This window comes from Triticum aestivum, chromosome 7D (genome assembly GCF_018294505.1).
Source record: "Triticum aestivum cultivar Chinese Spring chromosome 7D, IWGSC CS RefSeq v2.1, whole genome shotgun sequence".
In the NCBI taxonomy this organism is placed as follows: Eukaryota; Viridiplantae; Streptophyta; class Magnoliopsida; order Poales; family Poaceae; genus Triticum; species Triticum aestivum.
This window is the reverse complement of record NC_057814.1, coordinates 576,761,181-576,782,178: the sequence shown is the minus strand read 5'-3', so window position 1 is coordinate 576,782,178 and position 20,998 is coordinate 576,761,181. Positions and strand designations below refer to the sequence as shown.

Below are 20,998 nucleotides of genomic sequence, written 5' to 3'. Positions count from 1 at the left end.
AAGCTGTGTTCTATTATCTCAAACAAACTAGTCGACACATCTTCATATAACTAATTATTGAATCTATATGTTCTAACATGTGTAAATACTAAATATCTTGCCTAATATGGGGAGTAAATAATTATACGTAGCTATAGCTTGTACTCGATGTCCCCGCAAAAAAAAAAAAAACTTGTACTCGATGCCTACCCTATCATTGCTGTTCACGCATCATCTTCTTCACGAGGAGCTCCAACAGAGCAGAGGGACAACCTGTCTTTAGTTGTTCAAATCCACCCGATGCCATGAATGCTTCCAGGTTACCGGGAGAAGAGAGGAACTGCACGCATGCGGTCCTCAGCACGGAGCAATGATGCCGCTCGGCCAACGCTAGAGCAGCAGCCACGGAGCTCAGATCAACGTGCCGCAACAACGCTGCCTCGCAGATGAGCTTCAACTTCTCCAGCTCATACCTGTCCGCCGCGACGAGCAGCCTCTCTGCCATTGTTTTCTCGAGGGGCCGGGGAGGCGAGTCCAAGTATATAAACTGGAGCAGGGCCTTGAACACCTCGGCGTCCATGTCGTCAACGCGTAGTAAGGCGGTGTTGCAGCCGCCGCCGCCGCCGCCGGTGGTTGCCGAGGCGAGCGAGAGGTGCGCCTTGAGGACGGGTGATGCGGCCTCGAGTATCCGCCGGTGCGCGGGGAGCGTCTCACCGCCGACGTCGATCTGCACGTCCACTTCCTTCTTGTTCCAGATGAATTCCGCGAGTAGCCCGCGCATGCCGAACGGAGGCTCCACGACAGTAGGCTCCGGTGCGGCAGCCTCGACGTGGTCTTCGATACCCAGTGCGGTGACGGTGACGTCGCACAGGATGGTCAGGCAATCGTCCTTGAGATGCTTCTCCTCGTCCAGATCCTCGTGCTTGATGAAGTCTCTCCAGCCCCAGTTGAGGGAAGTGGCGTTGGAGAAGCGGTAATCTGCTTTGGTTTGTGTGTGCGATGGCTTGGAGGCTTGGTCGAGTATGCTCAGCTCCACCTTTGCCATGGTATCCCCGGTCTTTGCGTGGCTGGCATGCTCCAGGCAGGCCCGTCGATGGCCAAGGCCAAATTGGCCGACCGCACAGGCCCCCAAAATTTGGGGGCCCCAGTCCAGGTATATGTATGTGTGTGTGTATATATAAGGCCCAATAAAAAATGCATTCCCAGGCAGCCAGGCAGCCCATATACACGTACGCATGCAGTGCAGCCCTCCAGCCCGTAGCTTAGCAGTTTTAGCATCCGATCTAATCCCAATGACCTAATCGATCAGCGCTCGTGAACGACGAGAAGGCACACAGGGGCGACGGCGGCTGGGCGCCTAGGTGACGGCAATAGAGCAAGGCAACGGCGGCAGAGCAAACACGTCAGTTCAGCCTTTCGTACGTGGCCGCCGGCCACCGAAGCCCCACGGCGGATCATTCATCCCTCGCCGGCGTAATTCCTTGTAGACAAAACCCTATTTTTATTTTGCCAGCGTAGGCATTAGGCGGTAAACTATTTTTTGTTAAACAATATTTTCTAATATTTCATCTGGGTGAAGTCTTTATCTATTTTCTTAGCTATACAGTGCTACAAATTTCTAGAGTTTGAATTGACTCAGATTACTTTTTGTTTCATTGAACAGAAATATTCATGCATCCAGGGAGGAAGTATGATTCTGGTGCTTCGAAGCGTAGGAAGAAACAAAAGCTAGAAGAAGATGCTCGGACCCAAAAGGGCGCTCTCGATAAATTTGTTGTGAAAGAACCTCAAAGCAATTTTGAAAACCAAACTGTTGATGCTAATATTGATGATGCACATGGTGGTGATCCAGTAGAGGTTGAGGCTCACATTGCAGAATCTGATGAACATGATGATACTAACACTGTAGTCGAAGGTGATGATTCTATTCATGTTGATGAAGGTGATGATGCTAATATTGTTGCTGAAGGTAATGTTGCTGATAACATTAATAATTCTGTTCAACCGGATATATTTGATCCAAGAACTTGGGATGCACTTGTTCCTACAATGATTGATATTTTGGCGCAAAGTGGTCCTAAAAGAGACCCGTCTATTGAGCATGGTCGTACAGACAAATTTGGTAGAAGGTTTTCTGCATTATCATACACTAGAGTTCTCTCGAATGGAGAAAAGTGTGATAGAGAGTGGCTTGTGTACAGCAAAGATCTTGACAAAGTATTTTGTTTTTGCTGCAAATTATTTAGGAAGGGACATGTTAGAGGCCAATTAGCAAATGATGGCTTCAGTGACTGGCATCATCTTATCAGTAGACTCAAAGAGCATGAAAATGGCAGAGAACATGTCACAAATATGAACTAATAAATTTGCTCGCTGTTGCAATCAGGTCTGAAATCATTAGAAAGGTAAAAGAAGCAAAGTACTTCTCTGTTTTACTTGACTGTACTCCCGATGCAAGCCACCAAGAGCAGATGTCTTTGATAATTAGGTATGTTGATGCATCTTCTGGTTCTTTTTGCATTGAGGAATCATTCTTAGGTTTTTTGGATGTGAATGATACCACCGGGCAAGGATTGTTTGATGTTCTAAAAAATGAATTGAAAAGTCTTGACCTTGATATTGATAATCTGAGAGGGCAGGGATATGATAATGGGTCAAATATGAAAGGAAGACATCAAGGGGTAAAAAGTAAAGTTTTGAAAATAAACCGGAGAGCTTTTTATTCGGCTTGTGGTTGCCATAGTCTAAATTTGACATTATGTGATATGGCAAAGTCTTGTCGTAAAGCATCTGATTTTTTTTGGCATTATTCAACGCATCTACACAACATTTGCTAATTCTACTAAAAGATGGCAAATTCTCAAAAATAATATAACAGGAGTAACACTCAAGTCATTGTCAGCTACTCGTTGGGAGAGTCGTGTTGATTGTGTTAAGGCTATAAGGATTCAACTACCAGAAATAAGGGAGGCTTTACTACAAGTGGCTGAAAATGATAAAGATCCATCGACAAGTAGTGAAGCTCAATCATTGGCAGAAAATGATCTTTGTGGCTTTGAATTCTTAGTGTCAATAATCATATGGTATGAAATATTATCAGCTATTAATTTGATCCGCAAAGAGTTGCAGTCAAAGGATATGCTTATTGATATCACAATTGAGTCTGTAAAGGGCTTGATTTCCTTCTTCACCAAGTACGGAGAATCTGGCTTTTCAAAAGCATTGGAAGATGCAAAAAAAATTGCAATGGAGATGGATATTGATCCAGAGTTCCGCACCAAGCGTCAAATCAAGAGGAAAAGGCAATTTGGTGAGGGTGCAGATGATCCATCTATTGTTTCACAATCGGCAGAGGAGTCATTTAGGGTCAATTATTTTCTGCATATTGTTGATCAAGCTATAGTTTATTTAACACGAGATTTCAACAGTATGAAGGGTATGAAAAAATATTTGGTTTCTTGTTTACTTCAGATAGGCTGCGATCCTTGGATGATAAGAGTTTGTTGGCTGCTTGTGTTAATCTTGAAGGTGCACTTAAGAGTGGAGAAAATAAAGATATTGATGGACTTGAGTTGTGTTGCGAGCTACTTTTTCTCCAAGACTCACTTCAGACATCTATGGGCCCACTTGATATTCTGAATTTTTTGAAGAAGCGCTCCTTAATCTATCCTAATGCTGTTATTGCATACAAAATTTTGTTAACCATTCCTGTGACGGTTGCATCCGCAGAAAGGAGCTTTTCTAAACTCAAGTTGTTGAAATCCTACTTGCGTTCTACTATGTCACAAGAAAGACTCAATGGATTGGCAACTATAGCACTTGAAAATGATATCTTGGAGAAGATTAATTATGAAGATTTGATCGAAGATTTCATTTCAAGAAATACTAGAAGAATGTTGCTTTTTGGTAGAAAATGAGGTCAGTTTAGAAGTTTACGACGAGAAGTTTAAACTTGGGTAGGCATTGGCATTAGAGGTGTAGGTGAATGCCAACTGATTTTGTTAGAGTTGTGTCGAATATTATTATACAAGTTAGGTTACAGTTGGACTTGGAGTCGTACGGTGTGTAGACAGGATACGGAGTCGTGTCCAAGTAGGACACTTGTATCATAGGCCTCTCATATATAGCAGGGATAGACACACGATGTAACCTGTGCCAACATAATAGCACGGGCACGCGGGGGAGCCGGCGCCCGGGCGGCCGGGGTGCGATATTGTGACGGTGTCACGGGGAGGAGCGCCCGTAGTCAGGCCCCGAGGATGTAACCATGATGGTGAACCTCGTTAACAAATCTCGGTGATTGCTTGGTACTCGGTAGATCGACGGAGTGCCTCGGATTATTCTAACAAGTGGTATCATGAGCAAGGTTCGAAGAGGCCGCGTGGTACGTTGATTTAGAGGATGGATGGTTATCAAGTTCATTGCGAAGACGGTGTGGTGGAGAATTGATCGAAGCTAAAGCTGGTCGGTTGAAGTATCTCTTTCGCGGAAGTCGTCTGGTCGCGTCTGGACGAGATTGGAAACCGGCATAGCAATCGGAAGCATCGGCGACGCGGTCTGGTCTGTGTTTGGGAACTCGGCCGAATCATGATGCAGCAACACGTGCAACAGATCACTCGGAACGGCGGCGACGGGATGGATCGATCCAGCGCATGCCTTGTGCGTGCGAGCACGGGCGCTGCGGGCAGGTGGCCAGGCGCTAGCGAAGCGGGTGGCGGCGTGTGCGTCGATGGGCGGCGGCCGAGGCAGATCGATTGAGTGCCTCCGATTATTCTAACAAATTTGAGCTATGTTGGATTAGGGGGAAACATATTTCGATAGGAGTTGGGAGTTTTAGATAAAAACTAGGGTTGGGGTTCTTTCTCAAAGTTGCACCGATTAATCCTATTTTCTTACACATATATATGATATATATGGCTCACATAGCAAGAACTTGCTACCATGAATTTATAGAGATTTTTAGAGCAATGGAAAAGTGCGTGTTACTTCTGCAACCTTATTCCAACCTACAGAAATTTCTCCACCGTGCATCCTCGTCTAGCGCCGCACCTTGCACGATTTCACATCACTCACCTTGCCTGCTCCATGGCCACTAAAAACTAGTCCAGGAAAGGTCGTTGATGTCTCCTCCCTCCATGTGTGCCACTACTGGTGCAAAGAGGTCGGTCGGAAAACCCGTAACCAGCCAAGGCTCCTGCTGTCGCGTGCCGCAAGCCATCGTCCAGGTTGCTTGTCATTGTTGCACAATCGAAGAACCACGCACACGACCGCCAATGCAGGCGGTACAATTGCTGCCACCCCCCATGTTGTGAGCCTCTACAGGTGAGGCCGCGTTTCTTGAGCCATGTGCGCTCAGCTGTGACCGGCAACACGAGAGCCGACCGTCAACGGGATGAGGCATAGACATGTGTGGCCGATGATGTCACGAGTCGGCTCCAACTGCCGCGTGCTGCAAGCCATTGGCTAGGCTGCTTGTCATTGTTGCGGCATTGAACCACCACATATAAAGCTACCAACGCTCGTGTTGTTGCTGCTGCCACCATGTGATGTGAACCGCTACGGGAGAGGCCGTGTTGCTCGAGCAATGGGATGGTCGACCAGCGACCGGTGACCGGAACGACCGGAAAGTCGGCCGGCAACTGGATGAGGCACGTGTGGCCAGCGATGCTGCGAACCGGCCGGTGATGGGACGCACTTGGCCAATCCATGCCTCATATGGGCCGGCCGACCCATGGTGTTATCCTTTGACAAAGGGGTAAACACGAACAATTTTGTTAGTGGATGGAGTTTGGCTAATCATGATCTATGAGAAAAACTTGGACATTAGGGTGAATTGGTCATGAAATCCTATTTTGCAACCAGCAGTTGTCCTTTTTATTTTTATTCTTATATGCAAACTTGTTGAAAGCCTAGACATTTTGATTAATAAAGTGATTGTGTGCATTACAAACGACAATGATGCAGAGACCGGGGTTAATCCCCTTTTCGATTTTTCAGTCAAATAACCAAGGCAACACAAGAATGAAAGATGCTTTTAGCTGAAAGCATAAAATCAAAAAGAAAGATAAGTATGTCGCAGTTTTATACATAAAAGATGGAACCCAGCGGTTTTTGACAAATTTGACCTCAACTGGGTGCTCTTTTTTCTCTAAATACTACAGTTACACAAATAACACACGGCGAAGGGACTCCTAATAACATTTCTATATAGTAATAAAAAATGAGTCATCGAGAAGCAAACAATACTACTCCAGCTAATCGGCCGTACGATATAGGCCGATGATGCTGACGTCGCAGCGGAGGGTGAGGCAATCGTTCTTGACATGATTCACCGGTGGCTTCTCGAGGCCGTCCTGGAATCTGACGATGAAATTGGTCCACCAGTCTGCGGAAGTGTCCTTGGACGGCGTCTTGGAGCCGATCTGCTTTGGTTCTGGGTCCCCTCGCAGCTGCTCGTGGCTGATGAAGTCGTTCCAGCCCCAGGTGTCGCCGCACTTCTTGAAGCGGTACTCCTCTCTGGTTAGACTGAACGCGTGGACTTCGAATACTTGCCGGGCAGTATGCTCATCTGGACCTTTGCAATGGGATTGATGTCCCTGACGCTGAGATACTCGAGGAAGACGGAGACGTAGCCCTCGTACATCTCGCTGGAGCCGTTTGGGCAGCACAGGATGCGAAATCTATAGTCGCCGACGTAGAAGTCGTCTGATGTCGTGTCCTGCCCGACGCCCAAAATCCTCTTGATGTCCGTGTAGTCCTTGATCTGGAACACGCAGGCGCCGCTCGCCCTCGAGGCGATGGTTGAAGTGTAGAGCTGCCGCCGGCCGGCGCCGCGCAGGGCGGATGGGGCGGCGGTGGAAGTGGAAGTGGAGAGCTGCCGGCGTGCGCCCCGCAGGGCGGACAGGGTGGCGGTGGAGGTGGAGAGCTGCCGGCCGGCGCCGCGCAGGGCGGACACGACGGACATGAGAGGACCAACGGGGCTTGTGGCTTGTCCTTGCAGCAGACGCAATGTGCTGCAAATCAGGAGGCACAATCGAGGCGATAGGTATGCAGCAGATCTCGGACTGTGACGTGTAAACCCTGGACACATGCACGAATATAATCGTGACTTGGCTACTGCTATCAAACGTCATATTTTATGTGCACGCCTCAGGAAAATTGGTTTCACAAAATAGATATCTCTCCCCGATTTGCATCACCGACCCATTATAAACGCAGTTTTTTTGTCTATCTGTGTTTCCTGTTCCTGCGTTGATCTCGAAAACCGCAACCCCTTAAAGATCGGGAACATCCAGCCAATGCCTGTCACAGCATGCAGGAAAGGCGGGAATAAGGCTCGCGCTACTTTTCGGCCGGTTGACCTTTTGCAAAGATCGACCGGCCGCGGGTCGGCAGCCGTTCTATCTCTATCTCGTGTTTAGATCCGTTGGAAGAGAGCGGGTCGAGGCCAGCATCCGTGGCTGGATCAACCGTGTGGGGAAGAAAGGATGTGGACACTGGACACGGCTGATTTCTAGACAAATCAATTGGTTGAGAATCATTTCGCCAACAACAAAAAAAGCTAAAGGCATAAAATCAGAAAAAAAAAAAGATGAATGCGGGTGTAGATGAGTCTGGACATCGAATTGAATTTTCGAGATATATCACAGTTTCATACGAAAATGATGAAACCAAACCTGTAGTGGTTTTTTTGACAAATTTGACCACAACTGCGGTGCTTCTTTTTCTTTGCTACTCCTATAATATATTAGTACTACCACTCATATATATTTAGGAAGGGCAAAAATGTTTGTATTTAGGAACAGAGGGAGTACTAGATAAACCCGGTCGATCTCTAACACTTTATAATCAACACAAATGACCCGGACCAAGCAATTCTTCTAACGGGTAAGACAAGGGGGATATCCTGTGCTCCGAAGGCTTGGGTGCTCCGGCTGCACCGTGTATAGTCCAACCGTTAGATACAAAATCCAGGGACATGATTTCACCCGAACGCCTCACCCTTTGAAATTTGCAAAAATCAACCCACAAGTATAGAATAGCTGGTTTCTCCAACAAGTGTTGCGCCTGGTTTGGAGGAAGATGAACACGAACAGATAGTAAGACTTCCGGGCTCCGGCGACGGATCTTGCCGTGAGCTGCGCTGCGACCTCGGGCGATCAATCTCGCTATGGTGCTTTGCCGTCTAGCATACAGCCCGCCCGCCCCTCTCGGACATTCTTCACCTTGCCGCCATCCCCTGCCCACATCCGGCGCCAGATCCGCCATCCGCCGACGCCAGAGAAGAGAACTCCAACCTTCAGGTATCCTTTTGAATGTTAGAACGAGTCCCCTGGTTAGAACCTTGTGTTTTCATTGTGTATTTTGGTTTTAATCCATCGCCCCCTTTATGCTGGTGAGATGTAGCCAATCCTATCTATGTAAAATGTGGTGGGCGAAGGAAAAATAATCACTGAAACAACTTGTTGTATTTTGCTTGGACTACATATTCGAGCAATTAGGAAAATAAAAATGTCAACAACCTATGGCCTGAGATAAGTACAAAGTAACTTTATCTAACTGTATCTGCATGTTTGCTGTTGTACCAAAGAATTTTGCTACCTGTTTCTGATCTCCCAATACCAAGGGGAAAGAATAATACTCTTGACACTGCCTTGGCCAGGGTGAGATTATCCATCAGAAAATGACCTGCTTGCATTTGAATTTGGAAATTATTTCTGCAGCAACCTGAAGGGCCATAGCCTCTGCTTCTAATAGGGAAGTGACATGTTTGCCATCTGCTGAAACAAAGATGTATGTACTTCATTTTCTTCAACTTCTATATGTATTCCAATGCCTGCTTTGGTTGATCCTGCCTTGGCCTTTCTTATTCAAGTGAAAAAATGGCACTACATTCCTACAAATTTAGCATTTTGGTGATAATGCCATGATGCCCATGCTAAATGTATGCTGCTGGACCCAGGAATGTTTTTTCTTGGCACCATACCATTTTCACAACTCTTTTTTTTTCTTAGTACATCTAAATGCGAATGCGCTAGACATTTTCTTTCCTACTTTTTTAGACTTCATTGTGCTACAGCTCTCACAACAAGTTAAAGTTACTCCTGCATGTAATATCTCACCTTTTTCTGCACCGAGCAGGAAATGATGGAGTCAATGGCAAGTATTCCTCCAAGTGCCACGTCAACTACAACGACAGGGCTTGAACTTGTTTGATGTTTTGCAACACAACCCAGCCCAAGGGAGCAGACATCATTTACCTTGGTTAAATACTGGATATGAACCTAGTTCCATTGTTGCAGACTTCTGCTACAACTTGTACGCCTAGTTAAATAATATCGCCTTGGTTGTAAATAATATTTGGATTGCAACTCCAGTTATGTGCTTCAAGGTAGATTTATGTGTTGACATGATGATATCACTGTCGTACTATTCACAAGGCATATATACATGATATCACTGTCGTACTATGAACTATGAAGTGTTGAGATGATGATGTGTTCGCTTCTAATTTGACAAAGGTGGTTAATACACTTTTGTTGCCCACTTTGCATTCTTGGTGTAGATTTTTTTATCAGTTCAATTTTTGTTCATAGACTTAGCTTTACCTTGTTAAATCAGCTCGCTGAATGTTTGTGTTGTGTTTATTTTTCATATCTTTGAAAATACATGGTCATATCTGTACTATAGAGCTGCTGTCATTTATATATGTTGGATGAAGCTTAAAGCATAAGCATAAAATGACCAGTACCTAGGTACATCATATGCGTCTTCTTTATGTTCCAAAACTGGGGCAGCGCATCTTTTGAAGCCAAGTTATTGGAGTGTTATAGTTATTTTGTACTTATACTGGGTGCTTTCTGCAATTAGACAAGATGGGGGCGTCCAGTTTCCATCCGGTACGTACATATTTCATCCAACGCCTCTGTTGTCCACGGTGCACCCGGAGTACTCTAGACATTGGAGTACACGATATGCTCTCCGGGTAAGACATGGCTCGGTGACGGTGACTTCGCATCGCAAGATCAGGCAGTCCTTCTTGAGATGCTTCACCGTCATCAGATCCTGGCATTTGACGATGGCCTTTGTCCACCAGTCGAGGGAAGTGTCCTCGGAGTTGGAGGCAATCTGTTTTTGTTCCGGACGCCCTTGCAGATCCTCGTGGCTGATGAAGTCGTTCCAACCCCAGGTGTCGCCGCGACCCGAAAAGCGGTACTCTTCTTTGGTTTTGCTGTAGGTGGGCTTGGAGTACTCGTTGCGCACTATACTCATCTGAACCTTTGCCGTGGTACTCCCGTGGTCGGCATACTCGAGGAAGACGGAGAGGCAGCCCGCGTATTTGTCGCTGGAGCCGTTTGGACAGCACAAGACACGCCAGAGCTTGTCGCCGACGATGAAGTGCCGTGATCTGAGGTCCTGCCCGACGGTCAGCTTCTTCTTGACTTCCGTGTAGTTTTTGATCCGGAACACTGTGGAGCCGGTCTCGCTCGGGGCGACGGTGGAAGTGTAGAGCTGTCGCCGGCCGACGCCGCGCAGGGTGGACAGTGCGGTGGTGGAATTGGGGAGCTGCCTGCGTGCGCCGCGCAGGGCGGCGGTGGAAGTGGGGAGCCAGCGGCCGGCGCCGCGCAGGGCGGACAAGACAGACATGAAACGACCGACGGGATTTGTCCTTGCAGCAGACGCAATGTGCGTCAAATCAGGAGGGCACAAGCCGATAGATATGCAGCAGATGTCGGACTGTAACGTGTCACCTCTGGACACGTGTACGAGTATAATCGTGACTTGGTCTACCGCTAACAGTCATCACGTTACTAGGTGCACGTCTCAAGAAAATTGATTTCATAAAATAGATATCTCTTCAGGAAGTCCCGGTTTGCAAGGCTGACAAATCATAAACAGACATTTCGTCGATCCGTTTCATGCTTCTACCAGAGAAATCCAAAGCCCTTGCTTGTGACAATAATGCGGAAATCGGCCATTCAATCATGTTCGTATACATTTTGAACCGAATTTCAACAAACTGGATGAATTACATGCAAACCGGATAATTTTCATCTAAACCAGACAAAAATATTTATATTTTGAACAAATTTCAGATTAAATATAGCAAACCAGGCTAGACTATTCTAACCTAGTCTATCGCCCGCCGCAGGGGCGCCCATTTCCCTCGCCAAGACTTTAATATGTCGGAAGCAAGCTAATCGGACCGCCGTGAGCCCCAAAGGTAATGCTTCAGCAACAGAGAAAGAATAACCACCGCAAAGCACGGATCAACGGTTAGTTTTGGGCGGGGAAGACGGTGGCGGTGGCCTACGCCTTTGTGAACAAGGATAAGTCACCGGTTGTGCGGCCTAGCAAGACAGCGGCAGTGACCTTCTTGGGACCCTAGCGGACGTGTTAGCTCCATGTCGTGTCGACGAGGCGCAGCCAACACGGGTTTGGCTATGTCGTCGGTTTCTTCGTCAAATTCCACCGCCGCCTCGTTGACCTCTGCGTGTATGACTTCTTCTTCCACCTGCATGACGTGGTGCCGCAATCGATCACGGCGGATGTCAAAGGTGGCTCCTACATGTCCACGTCTGCCACGATGCCCTTGCCGTCGAGTTGCTCCTCCTCGAGCCATGTGCCGGCGATTCGCTCCTTCGTGAGCCTGTGCTCGTCGAGGAGGCAGAGGTTGTACCTCTGGTCGTCCTACGCCCGCCGAAACAGCCTCCCGCTCTTGCAACACCATGTCGGTGCAGTGTGCCCGTGCCTCACCCATGGTGATGTCGGCATGGACCGGCGAGGACGGTGGCACCTACTCGTCGTCGGTCTCCTCTTCCATTGTCTCGTTCGTAGTGCTGGCCTCCGGAGAGCTCCTCCGTCTGCGGTCTTGCTAGTTGGCCGCAATGCCGGTGATCTCCTTCTTTTGTTCATCCAAGAGGCTCTCCCACGGGGCTTTGAAGCTCGAGGCCATGGCGGGTGTGGTGCAGAGAGGAGATAGGGAGCGGAAGAGGTGGGATGATGCTGCTGCAGGGCCTGGCATTCAAAAGACCAGCCGATGCCAAGCCAAGCGTTGAGGTCTTCAATGGTGGTCGGCAGACGGACGGACAGGTGGCATTTGCATGCGGGCGTCGAAGTACTTTCCTTGGCAACCGTGCATGTTTATTGGAGGGAGGCGGACCGATGGATGTCGTTTGAATGCGGAGAGGATGTGCATGCATCAGGAACTGGCGCGAGCGGCGCTCTTGGCCAGTGCGCCGCTTCAATGCCGGTTCTAGTGAGAGACCACTCTTTGGGCCGACATTAATGCGGTGTTGACGCTTTGGAGCGGCGCCGACCGCTTTCCGCGGGAAAGGGAGAAAGCGGGGGGGGGGGGGGGGGGGGGGGGGGGGGTTCTGGGTGGGCCAGGGTTGTCGTACGCCCGCACCCCGGATAGATGCAGGACTCCGTAGGATGTAAAAATATGTTCCGGTTAGTGCAAATTGTCCAGCGGAACTGAAGGGTGTTATTCACGGAGGAATGGAAAGTGAAACAGAAGCTTGGTTGACAGAGTAGTTTTGATCACATTGCAACAAGTATAAGAAGCTAGTTAATGGATGGGCACCCAAGCTCGTGAACAGTGCGGCCAGGAAGGTCTTGATAAAGGCCATCTGTCAAGCCCCACATATTCCTTTTTTCTTGAATACACAAAGATTGAGTATTTTTTTCATTGATAGAAGAAGAATTACAACATGATACCCACCTATTCCATGACATGTCTTAAATTGACAAAGAAAACCTGCAAAAAGATTGTTATTATTATTGCCAGGTACTGGTGGGGAGGAGATGAAAATTAGCAAAAAATGCATTGAAAGAAGTGGAAGGACATTGCTATCCCCAAATGTGTGGCTGGAATGGGCTTCCAGGACTTTCATCTCTTTAATCAGGCCATGCTCGCAAAATAAGGATGGATACTAATCCCCTACCCAGAATCATTATGTGCACAGGTACTACGTGGGAAATATTATCATGGGAAAGAGTTCATGGATGTTTCAAAGCGCAGGGGATCATCACACACCTGGAGGGCTATCTTACTTCGGCGAGAGGCTCGGAAGCTCGGATTGATCAAATGAACGGGTGAAGGGGATACAATCAAGGTATGGGAAGATCCCTGGATACCGGCAATTACTCTTTCAAAGTTATTGACAGGCCTTCACATGCTACGATTACACATGCTAGTGATCTGCTTTCATGAGGATCACCAAGGCTGGAATGGCCAGGTAGTAAGAGCTAATTTTCTGCAAATACGTGCCGAGGCAATTCTGCAGATCCCGATAAATCTTAGACATGATTTCTGGGCATGGCAGCCGGATAAGAGCATGGTTAACAGTATAGCCAACTGATGGCTATATGATTTTGCCACGTTATTTATAGCTAAGCTCATAGACGACAAATACAATAGTTGCATATAAATATGTAATATACTACTTTGTTGATACATGGTCCACCTTTCTCTCTCACAAAATGTCTAGAAACGCGGAAGCGGACTAGGAGCACTCGGCGAGGCAGCACGCTGAAATCAAGCGAACCAGGAGCACTCGGCATGAACACTTGTTGAATCTTGAGAACAAATTTTGAAACGTAGAAGAATTTTAAAAAATCCCAAAAATTTTTGGAAGCGCAAACATTTTTTGAATACGTAATCAAAAATTGAAATCTGGTATATTTTTTGAATTTCGAAAGTTTGAACTTTTTTGTGTAACGAGAATTTTTTTCGAAATTTGAGAACATTTTTTCGAAAACTGAATATTTTTTGGAAACCCGAAAAAAGTTGAATATTTTGCATTTTTTTGAAAAAAAGAAGTAAAGAAAAAGAAATTAAAAACCAAAGAAAGAAAACAAACCGAAAATGGAACAGAAATAAATAAAAATAAAAAGAAGACGAAAAAATAAAAAGGAAAACCGGAAAACCTTGTTCAGGAACCTTCTAGAAGGTTCCAACAACAGGCCAGGAACCATCCAGAAGGATCCCCAAACTGGAAAATGATCCCACATATAAAAGAGCTAACTAGGCCGACCCATTTACTATCGAACATGTGCGGTAGGTCGACAACTTGCGGCAGAATGCGGCGAATAGGGTTTTCCCGGACGCGTCGGGCAAACGGGCCGGCCCATAACCAGGCAACAAGCGATATTAAAAATGACTCGAAAAAGAAATGCGCACACAACAGTTTCGAACACGCGACCTCATGCTTACTAGCGGCCACGCCAACAATCTGACCTAGCTCCTGAATATGGCCAATTGAAGTGCAAATTTTAAAGTACAATGTACAACGACAAATCAATTTTTTTCCTTCAAAATTTCCAATAATTCTTGCAAACAAATGTAAACGATTTTCCTTAAATATATTTGAAAATCGTGAATAAATATCGAAATTCGAACAAACACTTAAAACCTGAACAATTATTGAAAACGTGACCACTATTTTGAAATTCCAATTTATTATATACGTTATTTTTTGTAAAATATATATTAAACATTTTTTTATATATGCTGAACAATTTTTAAATACAAATTGAACATTTTTGTGATATACGCTGAACAATACTTAAATACATGTTGACCAATTTCTAAAATATATATTGAACGTTTTTGTACTATGTACTGAACAATTTTTAAATACACATTTAACATTTTGTGATATGCGTTGAACAATATTTAAATTTACATTAAACTGTTTTGTATAAAATGTGTTTTGGAATTCATATCTTTGTTCTAATGATCGAACAAAATTTTGAAAAGAGAATAAAGTAAAAAGAAAATAAAAGAAACAAACAACAAAAAGAAATATAAACAGAAAAAATAGCGATGCCTACCTGGGCCGGCCCAACTCGGAGGGCCTTCAGCAAAGTCCCAACGTTTGGACGCTCGAACCCTACCCAACGGCTAGCACGAGCGCGCGGGGTCGATAGCGAGGAGTGGTGCGCAGGCCGGCGACCAGCAGAAGTGGCCATGCGTCACGCAGCAGCGGCGGCAAACTATCCTTGGCCTTGGCGTGTGAGGTGCCGATGTTGTCGGTTTGCCGGTGAAGAGAAAAGGAAAAGATGGACACTAAGAGAAAAGGGCTAGCAAAGACAAATAATTGAATTTTTATTTTTTGAAAATCTACAATGTAGTGATCTCAAAAACATTTTCGTGTGATAAATTGCATATTTAACAAGCTAGCTTGAAGTAGTTGGTAATCGTAGTAGCTTCAATCAAGCACCCCATGAAAGCGATAATGCTATGAGACAGTCTGCTCATCAAAAGAAGGACAGGGCACTGCAGGGTCTTCTGGACACCATTAAAGCTTTCATTATAGGCATGTTTTTGGGTTGTTTTTATTTTAAAAAGATTGCACTTCCATTGCATTTGGTTATTACATTTAGGATTCTATAAGAGTATTTGCGTTCATTTTAGTGTGTATGGATTATTTTGGTTTTGCATTATATGTTTTTCTGCTTCACACCTAAAAAAAAAAATGTCCTCCACCACTGTATGCAGATAGTTTTGGATGGCCGCCTTCCATATTCTTGTCCGCGGACTGGTCCCCAGTTCGCAGACGGATGCAGGAGTAAATTTACAGGCCAATGTTGGAGATGCCCTTATGACGAGTTTTTTGGACGTGCGAGCTCCACAAAACTAGACGGATTTGTGAATACTCAATAGCAAATGTTATTTCCTCAGTAGCTCACATGTTAGGAGTATCTCCTAACAAAATTCCAAATATACGCAGAATACCTTGGTATATGCGTGTGAATTCTTTTTCAAGATGTATTTTACATCCCTCAAAGTTTTTATTTCTGTTGCGAATCAACCTGTGATTGGATAGTTAGAGAGACGTGGTATTGCCAGTTCATCAGGGTTCAAGTCCTGGTACTCGCATTATTACTGAATTTATGCAGAATTTCCGGCGATGCCCTTCCAGTGGGAGAAGATGTTCCCAGTGACTTCGTATGTATGTGCGTGTGTACTGTATTAAAAAATGTTTTATTTCCGTTTTCTTATACCTCTCGAGTGTGTGCGTGGCTTTTGGTTTTATAAAATAATAACACCGTGTGCGTGGCGTTTCCTCCAGACCTCCATTTCCCAATCTTTTATAAACTCCGTGCGCGTGGCGTTTTCTTGTTACCTCTTTTTTTGGACTGAAATGAATGGAACGTAACACGTACATTTTCTTATTAGCAACACGAACTTCAAAAAAAAAAGCAACATGGAACACGAACATCACTTCGAAATCACTAATTGAGTAGTGCTCCTCGCAACGATTAGTCGGGGAACGCTCCCCGCGCGTCAAGTGTCACGCGCGGAACGGTCGGGAGGCTTTTCCGAGGCGCTCCGCGCGCTACATTTGTCACGCGCACGGCGTCTCCCGTGTTTTCCGGGTTCCGGTTTCCCTTTCTGGTTTTTCTTTTTTTCACTTTAGTCCTTATATTTTAATGTTTTGTAAAACCTTTTGATCTGTTTTGAGATCTGTTTCTCTCTGGTGTGGGCGAACCGTCGTGGAGCACTGTTCTTTCTTTGCCGTCGTCTCCGCCCGTCGCGGCCGCCGCTCTTGTCGCGTGGTTACGGCGGCCCCTGTCCCGGCCGCCGCGCTTGTTGCCTGCTCTTAAGGCGGTCCTTCTTTAGCGTCGACCGCGCTTCCCCGTTCGCGTGATCGCCGTTACCTACCGGTTGCCTTCGTGGGTTCCCTGTTTCCCTTTCTCGTTTCTCTTTTTGTTCCCATTATATTTCCGGGATATGGAGATTTATGGGGTAGTTATGGGTGGGGACTACCAACGCTATCAGATGTCAAGTTTCAACTGGGTTTTGTGGGATTAGTTCTTGATAATCATTGTGTTCCTTGCAGTTATGGCTTGTCCTTTTTGCCGTATGCCTGGTGGCCCGTGTTCTTCTGTTGATTCTTCTGTAGATGGGTTCAGTGTGGTCCTGGATCGGCGTTGTTGGAGGCGTGTTGTAAGAATATCATTTTATAATTGTTCAATTTTTGGCACACACGCTTATTTCTTTTGGTGCTGCTCATGCTGTTTAGGTTTTGATTATGATCCTTGTTTTGATTTGTTGTGCAGTATGTTCCGTGCAGTGTTAGAGCTCATCTTGCTCGTTACATCGAGGAGTGTAGTGCTTTAGCCATAAGGAGGGGTGACGAAGATACTGATCTTGCTTTTCAGTGCAATGAGGGTTATTTGTATGGTGTTCTGTTTAGTCATGGTCGGTTGAGGAGCAAATTCCATGGTCCTTCCTGGGAACGATTGGTCAGTGATTATGGTGTTCGTCCTCGTGATATAATGACCATTAGGCTTGAACATTATGGAACATGGATTGGTATTGATTTTTATCGTGTTGGTCGTGGAGATGCGTTGTCTCCTTTACCGTCTGTTGGTAAGGTTTATTTTTAAGGAAGTTTTTAACTTGTTTTATTGCACATGATGATTTTTCTGTTCCCTTGAGCCTGTGTAATTATATTTTGTCTCTTGATGGTTTGAGCGACTCCGAGATGGAACTTGTTGGGAGTTGTTATTACACCCGTGGTGTTTTTCTTAATTATCAGCAGATGTATTTCATGAGGTGTCAACTCTTTGATGATGTCTACATACCCTGTTGTCCTTTTGTTCACAGGATTGATTCCATGAATGTTAATGGTCATCATATGGTCAGATTTTTCTCCACTGTTTTTTCTTTGTTTCTGTTTATTTATTTATTTTTATTATCTCTTCTATTTATAGTTTTCAATTTTTGTTCTATTTCTGATAGCTTGATGTTTTTTGTCAGGTTATTCCTGGTATTGTTGTGAGGAGTTTGAAGGAGTTTGTGACTTTTCCTAGGACTGGTGTTTTAACCCTTGAAGTTACTTTGGAATCTGGTGATGATGATATATATGTGAGCACTCCTCGCTCCTACTTCATTGGCTTGGGTAGTAGAATGGTGTTCAAACAGGAAGGTTTCGGTGATTTTCTCCAGGCATCGTCTATTGAAGTAAACAGCTTGGTGCTGATAACTTTCAAAGAGCGTGATGGGAGGCTTGTTGTTATCTTCAATCTTCTGCCGCAGTGATGTTAGTTATAGCCTTTGAACATAAATGGATTTTGTTTAAAAATCTATGCTACGGTTTAATGTTATCTAGATATATGAAACGATATGAACCTAAGTGTTCATTGCTGTTGTATGTTTGTAGAAGAGGTATGGCTGTGCATCTCTTTTAAATATGTTTTTTGGACGGATGTTATTTAATTGGTGTCATAGTTATCAATACAGTAGAGGCACGTGTGTTGTTTACTCTGAGGCACGACTGTGCATCTCTTTTATGTGAGCCACGTGGATTAAGCAAATGAAGGCACGGAATTGAAGTCAGTGCAGGCACGGTCGTGAGGAGGCACGGGTATACTGAGAGGTACGTGTGTGCAGCGCCAAAGTTGTACGGGCGAGATACTATGGGTTTCATGCGAGAGGCACGTGTGTGTAGTACGTAGAGTTACTGTTGCTTTTATGTGAGGCACGTGGATTGAGCAAAATGGAGGCATGGAATTATAGTCAGTACAAGCACGGTTCTGGAGGTACGGGTATACTGAGAGACGCGTCTGTGCAGCACCAAAGTTGTATTGGCGATCACGCGTGCGGAGCACGTAGAGTTACTGTGGGTTTCATGTGAGGCACGTTGATCAAGCAAACAGAGGCACGGAAGTGCAGTCAGTACAAGCACGGTTGTGTGGAGGCACGGTTTTGAACCCTCTTGCTGCTGTCAAGATTCTAGAGGCACGGATGTACGGCAGTAGAGGCATCAGCCCGAATATCTGGTTAGAGGGGCTCGGTTAATGATGCACAGGTGTGTAGTCTCTAGGGTCATGGGTGCGTGGCACCACAGGCATGGCTTGAGTAGACACTTAGTGAGTCACGCTTGTACATAGGTCAGTTGCACACAGTAGTGTAGTTTTGTGGCATCGTGCAGAACTGGTGTACGGAGAGGAACCTGTGTGCAATAGCAAGGATGTTCTGAATGGACGGAGCGGTGTTTGATGTGAAATGGAGGCAAGGATTTTTTTTCAATGTGGTTAAAGTAACAAAGTTCTCGTCGCTTGTGACTGTGTACCGAATGATCTTCTGCAATATTTATGAATTGTTCACGTCAATGTTTAATAAGCATTGTACTAAAAGTTTACAACGATATCATCACATATTCTTGTAAATGCACGATGCATCTTGTAAAGGTTGAGTATGAAAATTATAATACAATATCGTGCGAGATATCTCTCGTTCTATAATCAGGGATACAATATATGCTTGCTCAGTATTGGGACATAACTTACTAATTGCATTTAGACATGCAAAACGTAGTATGCATTTGTACATGAGCACATCACTGTGTTCAAAGTTCAAACGTAAAATAGTAATACAATACACACAGCATCTTTGAGCAACAACAAACATATTTACAACATAGGTTCATACAATCTAAATTATGATAATAGTAGTTCCTACTAGTTTAATGTAGACATCCATTTTCTCGCAATTTACCAACCACTGTTTCCCTTCCGGCGCTTCCAGCCGCTGGAAGACCCCTCGTCATTGCTCTTATGTGGGCGGAGTCTTTCTTTCATTGGTTGTTGGTGCAGGTGACGTAGCCCGTTCTTGATGATTAGGATTCTACGGTACAACTCGTAGCTAACATACCCGTCCTTTGCCGCGTACTCAAGGTGTATCGGGGAAAGTGGCTTCCACTCCCAGAACTGGTGCTTCTCCTTTGGGAATGATTTCTTCATGTTCTTGTATGAGGGGTCGATGATGGCCGCTGCAAGGTCAGCCATGGAGTCCCTTTCTCCACCACCCTTGATGCAGAATAGCCTCTGGATGTTGACGTGGTGCTCGTTTGGAATTTTGATCCATGCACGGGCAAGCATGGTCTTGTCGTTCCTGGTGTCGACACTAGTGAAAGTTACCGCTTTCCGTTGCAGGAAGTCAACTAACGCCCGGGAGCGCTCGGATCTGCAGTAGTGGTATACAAGGACATACTCGCCCATGGCAAGTTGGACGACGGCGATCCCTTGTTGTATGTAACTGCTCTTACGTGTGTACTCGAGGTCGAGGCCGACGAACTTGTTCTTCTCCTCCTTTAGCCATTCCTCGTACTTTTTGATGATCCGCTCCACGGTCCTTGGGTCGTTGGTGTACACCACCTCGAGCACGGTTGTACCGTGGGTAGTGATGTGTTCTCTGAGTGTTTTTAGTTTCCCGTCGTCCATGGCTGGAGGTGTGCGGTGGTGAACTGCGGCCGACGAGAAACTTTCGAGGAAGAGGATGAAATGGAGTCGGAAAGTGAAAGGGTTATTTTGTCGTGCAAAAAAGGAAACCGCCAAAGAGCAGTTGCTAGTCACGCGGCGGTTCCAGGCGTAGAATTTCGGAAACAGGGGTTTTTTAATCTGTTTTTTTATATTTTCACTTGTCTTGTTCATTGAATTTTTTTATTCGTTGCGTGCTGCCTGCGTGATCCATCTTTGGCTGTGAAAGTAGTCGTGTAAACGGTAGAACACTCAGCAGATGCATGGTCGTGCCTTTGTTGTGAAAACATTTTTTTCAATTAATAATCTTCCTTGGTTAGGGAGGCACGATTTTTATGTTATTCGGTGCACAAGTGTGTGTTTAGGAAAAGTTGAAGTAAATATAGTTTGGACTTGAAAACGGAGTCCTGTTTGGTTTTTAATTGAGATATGTTTCACTAGATGGTTTGAATAAGTTTGATAACATGGCATTGCTAGAGGTTTTGAGTCACAAACTGATTCTTGTTTCGTTTGATTTTTGAGAATGAATCTTTTTGTTTTTTGGTTTTTTGAATTGTGAACTTTTCAAAGGATAAGAACTACATTTTTTCGAATGAATCATTTCGATAGTTCAAACAGCATTTGTTTCAAAGGATCATTCCGATGGTTGAAACAACAAGTTGAGTGTCCGTAAGAGCTACATAAGTTGCAAAAGATCATTCCGATAGTTCAAGCAAGCACATGGTCCATAATAATTAAATTACTC

General features: G+C 45.3%; 1 protein-coding gene across 1 annotated transcript; it reads right to left on the bottom strand.

The window, feature by feature from the left end:
- Positions 1–193: 193 nt before the first annotated feature.
- On the bottom strand, positions 194–7,055 carry LOC123171318 (BTB/POZ and MATH domain-containing protein 2-like). The gene is made up of 3 exons (XM_044588870.1): positions 6,581–7,055; positions 706–1,054; positions 194–606 (listed from the first exon to the last, which is right to left on the bottom strand). The coding sequence occupies exons 1-3, from the start codon at positions 6,941–6,943 to the stop codon at positions 194–196; spliced, it is 1,125 nt and encodes a 374-aa protein (XP_044444805.1). The 5' UTR covers positions 6,944–7,055.
- Positions 7,056–20,998: the final 13,943 nt, after the last annotated feature.